Raw genomic sequence first — 13,113 nt, forward strand, 5'->3', positions numbered from 1 at the left:
GTGTCTAAGGACATTCTGTTTACAGTATGCACAAACCTTATAGTCTAGTCACTGCTTGCTCTTTTTGTTTAGTGCTTCCTTAGTTTGACTGGATGGTAGCATGCATGTGTTTGACCGTGTAGTAAGCGTGGTTTCTCTTCAGATTGGTCTCCTTTTTTGACACTTCAGTGTAAACTTTCCCATCTTCGGCATTGACAAATAGAACAGTTGACGGCAACACCTTTGTTCCATATCTTGTAGAATTTGTGATAAAAGTGCATTGAAGACTTGAATGACAAAAACTATGTTTTCTCAATGTGTCCTCTTCTGTATTCTTCTCATCTCGTCAAACTCCAGGAAGGACCAGGGGGAGTCAACCACAAGGTTTGTGCTGCTGTCTATTGAACATTCCTGTTCTCTTACTATACACAGTGTATATGTTTCAATATAATCTCCTCTTCACTTGGTAAAAGATTAAACAGCCGAGGTGAGGTTTTGATACCAAGTTTTTGTCTGGCCCCACAACAAACCTAAAAATGCGAATGTGTCTGACTGACTGAATCTGTCACTGACTTACACCATTGGTTGGTTATGGTTGGTTATGCTGGTTGGCATAACCTATAGGCAAGCGCAGAGCAATGGTCCCTCCAGTCTGGGTGATGTAGTCCTAATAGCTGACCTTTTGTTATCACTTCCAGGGCTCAACAGTGCGAGTATTTCATTTGCAAAATCGATTTACTATGTGCGAACTGGTCAAATAATGTTTGAGCACAATGTGCTGCTGTGCAAGTATGGTAATCTTTTCAATCCAAAGTAAGACAGTTGCTTGAAATAATTTGAACTTGGGAGAAAGGTAGATAGAAAAAGAAGCGAGAGGCAGAGCTGAGAGTTCAAAGTGAGTTGTATGATCTGTTCGGGGTTGTAAATGTTCACAGAGTCCCTTACACAAGCACTCACCATGACTAATTATTTTATAAATCCTCTTGGGCTTTGTTCTTTCATTCTTCTTTAACTCTTGCAGTCACTTTAATCTGTCCCAAACATCAGCCGTGTGTGTGTGTGTGTGTGTGTGTGTGTGTGTGTGTGCGTGCGTGCGTGCGTGCGTGCGTGCGTGCGTGCGTGCATGCGTGCGTGCGTGTTTCTTTGTGTGTCTGTATGACTTTAATTGAATGTGTATTTCACAGAAGTGCATTCCTCAAGTAGGTGTGTTGGTGTCTTAAAAGTTATCCAACACACCTAAGAAACCTGAGGAAAGTTGAAGAAGAATAGCCGATCTACATCGACACATTGTGAGCTTGTAGATTGGCTATTTTAACTATTCAGAAATGTTTTTCAAAATTGTAAAAAAAAGAAAAAGGGCAAAAAAAGGGCAAAGTAGTTTAGGGATAAGGGGTTTAGCATGGATGAAAATAGAGCCCTTAGTATAAAGTGATAAAACAGGGAACCAATGAAACCCATCAATAAAACAGAAAATGAATAAAGAAGTAGGTTTTGTACTGCGTTGCAGTATGACAGGGTGTATCTACTATCTGAAAATGTGCCATCCTCACTCTCATGACTAGAGCACTAGTCTTTTACATTTGCATAGTTAAATGAACGAAGTTTCATATGAGTCACCAATGTCTTTCAAATGGGGTGACTTAGTAACAACTAACAAGATAATGAGATAATTGAGATAATTTGAAAATACTAAACTGTCCTGGGTCATTGTCTTGACTCACTTCCGAAGCAGCGGCCACTGTCACACTTCCAAATCTTTTTATTGATTTTTGACAATATAAAAATTAAGTGACAAGTGATGAATGTCTTTTCACAATAGAAAACAAACCACTGTCACACTTCCAATCGAATCGTACACTTCAAAATCACTTATTTTTTTGTATTAATCACATTATTATGTTAACACCTTAATTTTGACAGCTAACTGGCTAATTAAAAAGCAACATTAACGTAACTTTGACAAGAAATTACCGCCCAATAAAATAAAAAGTGTATTGGAATACCTACTGTATATGTTGAATTTGTATACTGTACTGAAAGTAATGGAACACATTTCACACAACACAGTGTGCTTTGGAAATGGTTGGCAGTGATGTAAAGTATTTGGTGTGGTAATCAAATTTAAAATGACTGGTCACCTCATAAATTATGTACAATATTGTAACACTTACAAGGGCTGCCAAAAAATAAACTTTGAGTGATTTTTTATTTTGACACCTTCTGACAGCTTACCACCCTATGTGAATGGATAATGTTCTCCTTCTGACAGCTTACCACCCTATGTGAATGGATAATGTTCTCCCCCCTCCTGACAGCTTACCACCCTATGTGAATGGATAATGTTCTCCCCCCTCACCTTCTGACAGCTTACCACCCTGTGAATGGATAATGTTCTCCCCCCTCCTGAAATTCAGCATCCTCTCTCATCACTACTTCTGTGGGTGTCAGTCATGCTCGCCCTCATTTTTCCGCGTCGAAATCACGTCGACCACTCGCTGGGGCGGTTCTTGTATTCTTGTATTTGTTTTACTGAGAATAAGATTAGAAATAAGTTTAGGTTTTTTTTCACAGTTTTACTGAGGTTAAGGTTAGGAATAAGGTTACGTTTAGGCATAGTTTACTGAGGTTACATTTAGGAATACCAGGTAGAGACCGTTCCGAGGTGTGCCCGGGCCGAATGTGTTTTGGGGTGAGCGTTTTGGTATTCTCTCAAACCACTCACATGTGCATTTGCTGGCCTGGAAACCAGACAGTGCCTTTCTCCTGCAATGTGTACCCGATCACTTCACTGTCTCCATCTGACTGTCCACTTTCTGTCCATTTAATACTAAGGGCTCCATTTTTGTCTCCGCCTTTACCCGCGACGCGGCCCGCAAGTCAACCGCTGCCCGAAATTACGAATATAGGAGCTTGCTCTGTCCCTTAATAATATTTTGGTCCAGCGACACCGGTATTTGCGCCTAGAGGTGTGGTCATGGGCGTGCTGGCACGCTTTCCCCTAAATTGCTATTTTGTTCACACCCATTGTGAAAGCGATAGTGGAGTTTAAAAGCACCCGTAAACCATATGCCAGCAGCCAAATTAGTTGCATCACAAGTGAGACTTCAAGGCAGCAGCACATCACTCTTCCATGGGCTATAGACCGTAAGGCTATGAAGCAATATAGAACTGGGCATAACGGGCAACGGATATGGGATCTCTTAAAGGCAATGGCACGTGGACTGGTGATTGGTTTAATTATTGTAACGCCCAAACCACACCTATGCATAATATAGAGGTGTAATAGAGGTGTTTTAGGGATTTAGACAGGTAACCAAAATACCAACTTTAGTGAGGGAACACCCCTTCCCCACTGCTAAATCCCCAAACAGTGTATTTAGAAAGATCGAACGAAAATGGAGCCCTAAGTATCATAAGCATAGATCTCGGAATCTCAAAGAGTGAGCAGGAAAAGAAGAGATAAAGAGTGTGGATGGCCATATTACATGGGCAGACATTTTCTCCCCCTCTATTTCTATATCATGTAACACATCATCGTATGTCTATCTCCCCTTGGTGTTTTAGTAAGGTTCATAGTAATAAACAGAAGCTACTGAGGACGTGTACAACAAGGAAACATAGGTATACGGCATCCTATACTCACTCCCACATTGACGTTTTATTTGGGAATGCCAACTAATTATCCACGCATGGGCATCTAGTGAAAGCCTTTGGAGCTTCATAGGAGATGTATTCTGGCCTGAGGCAATTAATTTGCCTTTATAATAATGTATTATGCTGCCTTCTTTTAGATTTTGCCTGGGAGACGCACAACTTCTGCCTGTTGCCTTTTAGTTTTTAACCATGTTCGCTTTCATGAATAGTTATGCAGTTTGATAAAAACAGATCCTGTTAAATTTTTGGTTTTGCCTGGGAGACGCACTACTTCTGCCTGTTGCCATTTGGTTTTTAACCATGTTCGCTTTCAGAATAGTTTAACAGATTCTGTTAAATAATGAATAATTTATGTATTTCTCCTGGTGATAATGAACTTCAGTGGCAGTCCACATCTGAATGTGTTATCTATTCAGTTTTTCCTGTTTTACAATTACAGTACATTAAAGGACCACTTCACCACTTTTCAACATCTCTTCATATAATTGGTCTTCACTAATGTTCATGATAAAACACCACCATTTTTTCCTACTCAGTCTGTGTCTCATAGGAGGGCTTTGGGCAGTTCGGACACCCGTCCACCAGTGACATCATCATTAGGCAGATTTTTTAAAATATATTTAGATTGTTATTATCGTGAGAACGATGGCTTAAACTTTTGCATTGCAACTTTTCAGGAAAAGAAAGCCTGTCGTTTCTATTAGCTTGGATTCACCATCGATGATGTCACTGGTGGACGGGTTTCTGAACTGCCCACAGCCTTCCTATGAGACACAGCCTGAGTAGGAAAAAATGGTGGTATTTTATCATGAACATTAGTTAGGACCAATTATAGGAAGAGAAGTTAAAAAGTGGTGAAGTGGTCCTTTAACCACTTAAACCCGATTATTTGTTACTTCAATAGATAAGCAACTTTTGCAGAATGTTTAACTATGTTTGCCGAATGTTCACCTGTTTTTGCCAAATGTTTGCTTATTATGTCATACCCACAATGGAAACACTGGAGTTAATTTGTTCTACGAGAAGGAGAAGTTTGTTGTGATGAATGATGCTTTAGAGCAGGGGTTCTCAACCCGTGGGTCGCGACCCCTCGGGGGGTCGCCAAATTATTTTAGGGGGTCCCCAAAAAAAGGTTTTTTAAAATTTCTATTTTCACGATTTTTCAAAAATAGCAGACCTACAAGCTCGTAGCGCGCCACTCGGTGGCGCGCTATGAGCTTGTAGATCTGCTATTTTTCAATAGCTAAATTATAACATAATGCTTAAAACACCAAAAGGGGTTCCCGCCAAAAATGGGTTAAGGTTATTGTAGCAGTCAATTTATATTGGGGGTCGGGAGGGGGCGGGGCGGGGGTCCCGAGACATTGCCAAAGCATTTCCGGGGGTCCCCGGCCAAAAACGTTGAGAACCCCTGCTTTAGAGCAGTGATTTTCAAATGTTTTATTCCAAGGACCCCCAATAACTCTGAGAGTGTACAAATGCACTCAGTGTTCAACATTTTTACTCTCTCAGGTCCCATTTTAAATCCCCACAAGGTACACTGAGGGTCCCTCAATTGAGAACCACTGCTTTAGAAAAATAAAAACAAACTTTTCCTGTTAGCAGGATAGTATTCATATTATTATCTGATTTGCTCTTAAACCACATATTCTTAGTTGACCGGAGTCCCACGTTCTTTTACCCTCTACACTAAATATCTTCACTGACAATTTGCCGATCTACAAACTCACAATGCTTCCTAACGTGATAGATTGTATAGATCTGCTAATTTGGCCAAATGTTATCCCCAGGTTAGAGTTCATGTGGTTACGGTATCCATCTTTGTCTCCTCATTCCTTTATTCCTCTTGTCATTCCCCGTTTCCTTCTCTCTGGTTATTCATGCTATTCCATCAAGCGGCCAGAAGTTGAGCTTCAAGGAGCGAGTGAGGTTGGCGAGTCCTCGTGGCCAGAGTGTCAAGAGCAGGCAGCCGCCATGCATGAATGACCGACGTTCCCCGGTGATTGAGCCTGGCTTGGACAGCACCAGCCCCGCCAAGGTGCAGAAGAGCTGGAGCTTCAATGACCGCACACGTTTCAGACCCTCACTGCGCCTCAAGAGCCAGTCACGCTCTACCACTGATGGTGACATGATTCACTTCAGCACTCTTACAACTCATTTATATAATACTGTATGCTATATACATGGTCATTTCAACATGTGGCACTCAAACCGTACTAGAGAGGCCTTAGTATGTACTGTATACGGTAGGTATCGCAAAGATTGATTGATGTACAGGCTATGCTAACACCACTACCTTTAGTGTCTGTAGTAATGGTTCATTTTGGCTCGTGTTTTCCAGTGTTTACACTCAAAAGTGAAATAGTGTGTATTATCCATTTCAGATCTTGGAGAAACATTATCTCCTAACATACTAGAGTATATACTCTATATCTATATGTATGTTAGGAGATAATGACCATCGAAAATACAGCAATGCATAATGATCAGCAGGTGGTACATGGGAAATTAGATAGAGACTAACTCAAACCAGCAATGGGTTAGAACTAAGAAAAGTATATAGTTTCTTTTTTTTAAGGAGACCATACGTTTGTATTGAAACACTTTCACAGTAATGCAGTGGCAATAATCTGTACTCAAACTGTTCCATCAGTTTGAAAAACCTATTTGTGTGCAAATAAGTACATTTCTTCTTAGTTCCGGAGCGGGCAATAACTCAGTCCCTCTGGGTTCTCAGGCTTTTCCACTATGTTGTTGAGGCTTACTACCTGACCACTGGCCCCCATCAACTGACCATAGCTGGCTCTGCCCAGATACCCAGCCAGCCAAGCATAGGAATGTTAATTCCTCTCCACTGCCCGGCTCAGGGATAGCAGTGCCTGCCTCGCTGGTCTTCCAGGGTGATGGCTGGCTGGTAGCTATGGTTGGCTGGATAGATGGATGGATTATGGGAATGGGACTCTCAAAGTTAGTCAGCTGGCTGAGGCCTGGTGGTGGAGCGGAAACAATAACCAACCTAGCAAACCAAACAGGCTGAAAGTCTATTCACTATTACTGAGATCTTGTCAACTACTCTACTGTAGGTTTTAGTGATTGTGAGTTGGAAATATGTAATTCTTCATGCAGCTTAATTGGAAGTAATGTTTAGCATTGTGTGCTATGACTTTGGCAGTTTTAAGCCTTGTCTGACATCTGTTGTCTTGTGTCTGTCTCTATTTTGTGATGCTTCATACAGTGCTACAGTTTATTTCACTTGAGCAAAAATGTACATATCTATATTATACATTAACACACACCCTATTTTTGTGCGACATTAGTAGGTGTTAACATGGGAAAATATGCCCTATTTTGTTCGACTGGGAAAAAATGCTTAACTCTGCAGTCTGACACTTGTAACCTTTTGCTGTTTTGAGTGTGTCGTAACTCAAGAAATCCATAAAAAGGCTTGTGTTGTGATGAATAATGTGGCCTGTTGGCAGTATATCTGAGGGCAGGCCAGAGCCAGAGCTACTGCTGACTCTCATTTTCTGACAGCATGTCAACATGTTTTTTTCTTTCTTACACTATATGAAAAAGAATCAGCTTCTCTCTCTTTCTGAACTCTCTCTCTCTCTCCCTCTCTCTCTCTCTCTCTCTCTCTCTCTCTCTCTCTCTGTCTGTTTCTCTCAATCTCTATATCCGTCTCTGTCTCTCAACTTCCCCTCCCTCTTGCTGTCTGTAATCATCTCATTGACCACTTCAATCACTTAAATTCAATCAGTTAGCTGTAGTGGTGTACCAGTCTACAGTATAAGTTGCTTTAGTAACTCAGAAAATGTTGAAGGCAAATGTTAACGGTATCTACCTCCTTAGCAACAGACTCTAACATGGGAGGGGAGGATGGTTTCGATGAGAAGGGCTGTCATTGTGAGATATCAGTAGAAGACCTGCTGCCTTCCGTCAAGTCTGTCATCAGAGCTGTCAGGTGAGGATAAACAACATTAAACCCACAATCTCGATCCACAATCTAGTCCAAGTGGTTTTGTTTACACGAGTAGGATGCAAATAAACCCTGATTGTGTCCCACACAATTGAATCAGTTACAGTTGTTTTTGTGGCATTTATGCTTAATTTGATTGGATGCAGTGATGAAAGACAGGATACATGGGCCTGAAAGGGAGACAACAACATTTTCTGTGTCCAAACTGAAAGGTCAAAAATCACAATATCTGAAGATATTTTCGTCTTTATTTTAATGTAGCTGTTTTTTTGTTTTTGTTTTTTGCTCTTCTTATTGAACATTTCATCATAATGATGTCAGCACACACTGTACAGTTGGTGTTTAATGCATTCCTATAAACAATATACAATTAATTAACACTTAATTTGCCTTGTCTTTTATTGAGCTGTTTGAGCTCCATGTTTGACTCCAGGGTTACACAGGTCAGGTGCATTGAAACTGAATTAATCCCAGTCCTCGCTTTGTCAGAGAGATACATTTACACACACAGCTTAAATAACCAGCACCACAACCACTGCCATTAAATTGGCCTTTATAGCTACAGAGGATGTTTATGTAAGGTCTTACGAAATGATTTTCCAGATGCCTGACTGGGTATGTTTGTGTGAGGAAACAGGAGCTGGCGTGCCATGATATAGTTTGAGCAGATTTAAAAGCAAAAGAGAAAATAAGTTAGATTTGTTTTTGTAAACGGTTTGAATGTCTCTCCTGGTCAAGGCAGCTGCTACAGATCCTGTTTGAGAGTAGCCCCTAGTGGCCAAGGTTTAAATAGCTGTCCTTTGTTCTGCTGCCTGACTAGGATCATGAAGTTCCATGTAGCAAAGAAGAAGTTCAAAGAGACACTGCGTCCGTATGATGTGAAGGATGTGATTGAGCAGTACTCTGCTGGTCACTTGGACATGCTGTGTCGCATCAAAAGCCTGCAGACCAGGTAGGAACATAAATTGCCACTGGCCTGCATGCGTTCTCCTGTTTTTTGCATTGCATGACACAGTCATCATGTTACCACTTTAACTGGAACTTCCCATCTCTGCTGTACTGAACCTGATTTGGTGTGTGTCATGTACATATGTTTATACGTATGAACCTTGTGTATGTATGTGTATGTCACCTGCATGCATGTGTGGATTTGTATGTCTTCATTGACATTTGTACTTGGGTGTGTGGGCGTGTGTGCGCATGTGCGTACATGTACTGTGGGTGTGTGTTTCCCTCACAGGCTGGACACGATAGTAGGGCCACAGTCCCTGGGCAGCCGAGCCAAGACATTTTCCTCCCCATCCTTGTCCGTCTTTTACAGCCAGGGCAGAAAGAACTCCAGCCAGGGGTCAGAATGTGCCCTCACACCAGGGATGGCTTCTATTGACTTTCAATTCATTCTATTCAACAATCACTTTTTCAAAGACAAGAAGTACTTCAGTCATCTAACATTCACAATATCCAATCTGTGAAATCATTTATAGCTCAGTGGCCTTGTGGTTAGAATAGATTGTCTGCCCTGAGACTGGGAGGTTGGGTTTCGATCTGGCTGGGTCATACTAAAGACTCTAAAAACGGGACCCAATGCCTCCCTTTTGGACACTCAGCATTAAGGGTTGGATTGGGGTCCCTGTGACATTACTAGCATCATGTCCAGGGGGTATACTTCTACATCAAGCTCCCTCACATTCCCTATGGGAACTAGTATAGAGATAGGCTCCTGCCCTATGGGCCTCAGGGCTCGGCAAGGCTTACTTACTTATAATAAACGTTTATATTGTGTCTGTCAACCAATGACTTAAGCTCTGTATGGATTTCAATTTATTCAATTACTGATAATGCACTCTTTCAGAAATTAGTGATAAGTAGCTTGAGTTTGGATTTTGGAGTGATTGAATTGAAAGTAAATTGACCTAATCCCCGCCTCATATCTTAATGACATATAAGTCTTCTGCCTGTCTGCATGACATAACTATGCTGTAACACAACCTCCTTGATGGGATTATAACTAAGATGGGAAATTATCACCAGTCAAATACAGGTACATTTTGGCAATGGATTCTAAGTTTGTTTTTCTTCATCATCACCCACTTGATAGGTAATCAAGTATCATTTTTGGTTTCTTTCTACCTTCAGTAATGAATTGCATACGGAAATTAATCTGACTGGTATAAAGCATATAGTTTCCCATCTTGTTTTTTCTGTGTTTCATACAGTAGCCCTCTCACTTGAAGCTCACATAATGTGTTTGTCCTTAAACACATTTACTAAACTGTGCATGCCCACCAGCTCAAAAATACAGGTGTTGCCTTAATGTTGTAGTAAGCATGTTCTCCACATCTATTAAAGATGAACTCTGATGTCAGACTCAGAGTGTTCATCAAACTTTTCTTGCATGGAGTCCTGTGTGGATTCAATATCCAAAACAGCTGGGTTTATTGTATCTTTAGGAAATGTTACACTGATAACCTATCCTTTGTGCATGATATGTCTCCTTGGTTTATTCATGGACTCATGAATTGTTCTTCTTTTGGGATCAGCCACAAAAAGGCTTCACTAACCCGCTTCTATTGAACCTCATTGGATTTGGTAGGAGTCATTTTGATGAAAGCAGACTGTTATGCATATTGTGGTGCTCCATTATGCCGGACTGCTGCTTGTGGCAGCTATAGTCAAAAAGACTGATATATGCTTTGTCGTATGATGTGTCATTTGACAAAGATATTGTATGTTTTTCAGCAATATGGTGTAGTATAAATTAAGTATAAATCCCACACCCAGGCCACCTCTTAAAAATAATAATGTGTGCACAAACCATTTGCCAGTTTTTCTACTCAATCTACTATCTGTGTAGTATATTGTAGCTTAAATGTGTTATGATTGCCATTTGGAATCTCGGTGCTTTCACTTTGGGAAGGTGTCCCTGTGACAGATAAGCAGAGAAAATGTCAGCGGCATACAGGAGAACTTTAAGCCTCTGAGCTGATTGGTCTACTTTTGACATACAGACATAGAAATATTGTTATCTAGATGCTTGGCCTTTGGTCACACTGGAAAGTCACACTATACCATGTCATCAAAACATTAAAAATTCGGATCCACATGATTGTAAGGATGTTTGGCTGTAATGTGGAGATTGATTACCTGAGCAAACACACACACACGCACACGCACACGCACACGCACGCACACACACACACACACACACACACACACACACACACACACACACACACACACACACACACACACACACACACACACACACACACACACACACACACACACACACACACACACAAACAGAAGGCTAGACTCTTACAGAACACATTTTACTACACTAAAATGGAATAGTGGGGCCATGACAAATGGATCAGGATCAGCCCGATCAGAGCTCAGTTTATATAATAAATTATGGGGTGTGGCCCCCACTATGAAGACATTTACAAGATCTTATAAGCAAGCAAGCTTGTAGATCTGATATTTTTTTCTAATTTCTTTACAACCATTTCACAATAAGTGGGCCACAACCAGAGCTTATGGTTATTTGGCAGTTCTTGGCATGGGGGACGTTTGGAAACCCATGGTATAGTCTGCGGAACCATTGTCCACCACTCCTGAATGAAGTGTCTGGTGCTGGGACTCTGGTGCAACGCACAGGTCCTGGGCCTGGTGAGAGCAGGAGTGGACCTGGTGAGACGTAGGAGGGGCCTAGTCCTTCCATGTGCCAGAAGCGTACCTCCCAGCCCTGTTAGAGTAGTTCTGGAGTAGTTCCAACGGATTGTGTGGCCCTGGTTTTGCCCTAGTGGGACTGATTGAGGGTAGCTACTGGGACGTAAGTCGGGACTTGATCACCCCGGCTGGAGGCTGGGTCGCCTGAGTGAGGGGTATGATGTTGGTAGACCCGAAACCCCGTTGGCCTCAGGATACATCACTGAGGATACGTCCCAGGTGCATCCATGCAATGTATTTTTAGTTATAGAATACAGAATTCGCAATTAAACCTGAAAAGTCATAGTAATCTTGTAACAAATAGAATGCCATTCTATACTATGTCATTAAAAACAGACATGACTCTAAGTCACCAGCACAAGCATAGTAGTAGAAAATGTTTAGAGTAGTAGTTGTAGTACTGTAGTAGTAGTAGTCATATAGCCTGGAAACCAGATAAGACAAATCTGACACAGGACAAAAAAATTGGTTGGAGATTGGTATGGCACTCCTCAGTTTGAATTACATTTCGCTCACCCCAGAGTTGTGGGTGACCAATCATAGCCCACGATTCAAAGTGGGACTTTTTGGCTGTGACGTTGGAATCCGTTTGTAACCGCCCCTTTGAAATAAATCTTCCACACCGAAGTTCCAGACTATAATCTACGCAGTGATATTAGTTTGGCCATAACAGACTAGTAGTCATAGTAGATCACTTTGACCAAGATTCCGATTGGTGACACTTTAATCAAACCTTCATCATTGATGTAGTTTTGACAAAGCTGTATGTTTTTCATTCAGCAGATCCATCAAATCCAGTGATGGTACACAAAAAGTAAAATTATGTGCATATTGTGTGGAATTCCTTTTGGATTTTAAATATGCTTTACATCCTCATATTACTAATCTCTGACCTGTGTGTGTGTGTGAGTGTGTGTGTGTGTGTGTGTGTGTGTGTGTGTGTGTGTGTGTGTGCGTGTGTGCGCGCGTGCATGCGTGCGTGCATGTGTGCGTGCATGTGTGCGTGCATGTGTGCGTGCGTGCGTGCTCCAGAGTGGACCAGATCCTAGGGAAGGGCCAGATCCCTCTGGATAAGAAGATCAGAGAGAAGCTGCTGTCTGATGGGGATATTCTGGAGGACATGAGCATGATGGGTCGTGTCTGTAAAGTAGAGCGACAAGTCAGTATACTGTACCTGTCTGGTACTTTTATTCTCTCTTCTCTTCTATTTCTTCTTCTCTATTCTTCTCTGACATTAATCGTAATAAAGGTACCAATCATATTAAAAAAACAAATGTTAAAATCTTCAATGATACTGATATGTTGCATCCTGAATCACTGTTTATTAGATTCATGAGCATGTTTAGAATAGAAATACATGTACAAAAGGACTCAAGTTTCAAGTTTGAGTTCAACACACCAGAATTACAGAGCAACTTTCCTCTTTCCCTTCCTTTCTTCTATCCTTTCTTTCTTTAATTTATTTGTTCTCTCCGTCCTTCCTTCAAGCCTTCCTTCCTTCAACCCAATTCCTTCCTTCCTTTACTTAGCCTTGGGTCTAAGGCTTGTTCGCCTTTTTTACAGAACAGAAGCCCCTTTGGGACAAAACACTGAACAACGTCTTTGGTCATTATGAAAGACAGATGTGTAGATTTTTTAGTTCTTTAGCGATTAAAATAAGCGATTTAGTGCTGTGCTCTAGATGTTATGTAATTTTTTACCTGTACCACTCATTATTGGATACTCTAGTATACATTTTTTTTAAACATTCCATCCAATAGACTTTAATG

The 13,113-nt window shown here is 41.2% G+C and overlaps 1 protein-coding gene across 6 annotated transcripts in view; it reads left to right on the forward strand.

The window, feature by feature from the left end:
* The window catches only part of kcnq5b (potassium voltage-gated channel, KQT-like subfamily, member 5b), a 119,904-nt gene that overhangs the window by 103,244 nt on the left and 3,547 nt on the right, over positions 1 to 13,113 (forward strand). Inside the window, exons 9-15 of one of the 6 annotated variants that reach the window (XM_079498952.1) lie at positions 341 to 363; positions 3,544 to 3,600; positions 5,530 to 5,756; positions 7,486 to 7,597; positions 8,433 to 8,564; positions 8,853 to 8,960; positions 12,377 to 12,503. In XM_079498952.1, the coding sequence (XP_079355078.1) occupies positions 341 to 363; positions 3,544 to 3,600; positions 5,530 to 5,756; positions 7,486 to 7,597; positions 8,433 to 8,564; positions 8,853 to 8,960; positions 12,377 to 12,503 (786 nt within the window). Of the gene's footprint in view, positions 1 to 336; positions 364 to 3,543; positions 3,601 to 5,529; positions 5,757 to 7,485; positions 7,598 to 8,432; positions 8,565 to 8,852; positions 8,961 to 12,376; positions 12,504 to 13,113 lie in introns of all 6 variants that reach the window. The other 5 variants (XM_079498950.1, XM_079498951.1, XM_079498955.1 and 2 more) reach the window with 5 other exon arrangements.

This window comes from Electrona antarctica, assembly GCF_951216825.1.
Source record: "Electrona antarctica genome assembly, chromosome: 4".
NCBI classification, from domain to species: Eukaryota; Metazoa; Chordata; class Actinopteri; order Myctophiformes; family Myctophidae; genus Electrona; species Electrona antarctica.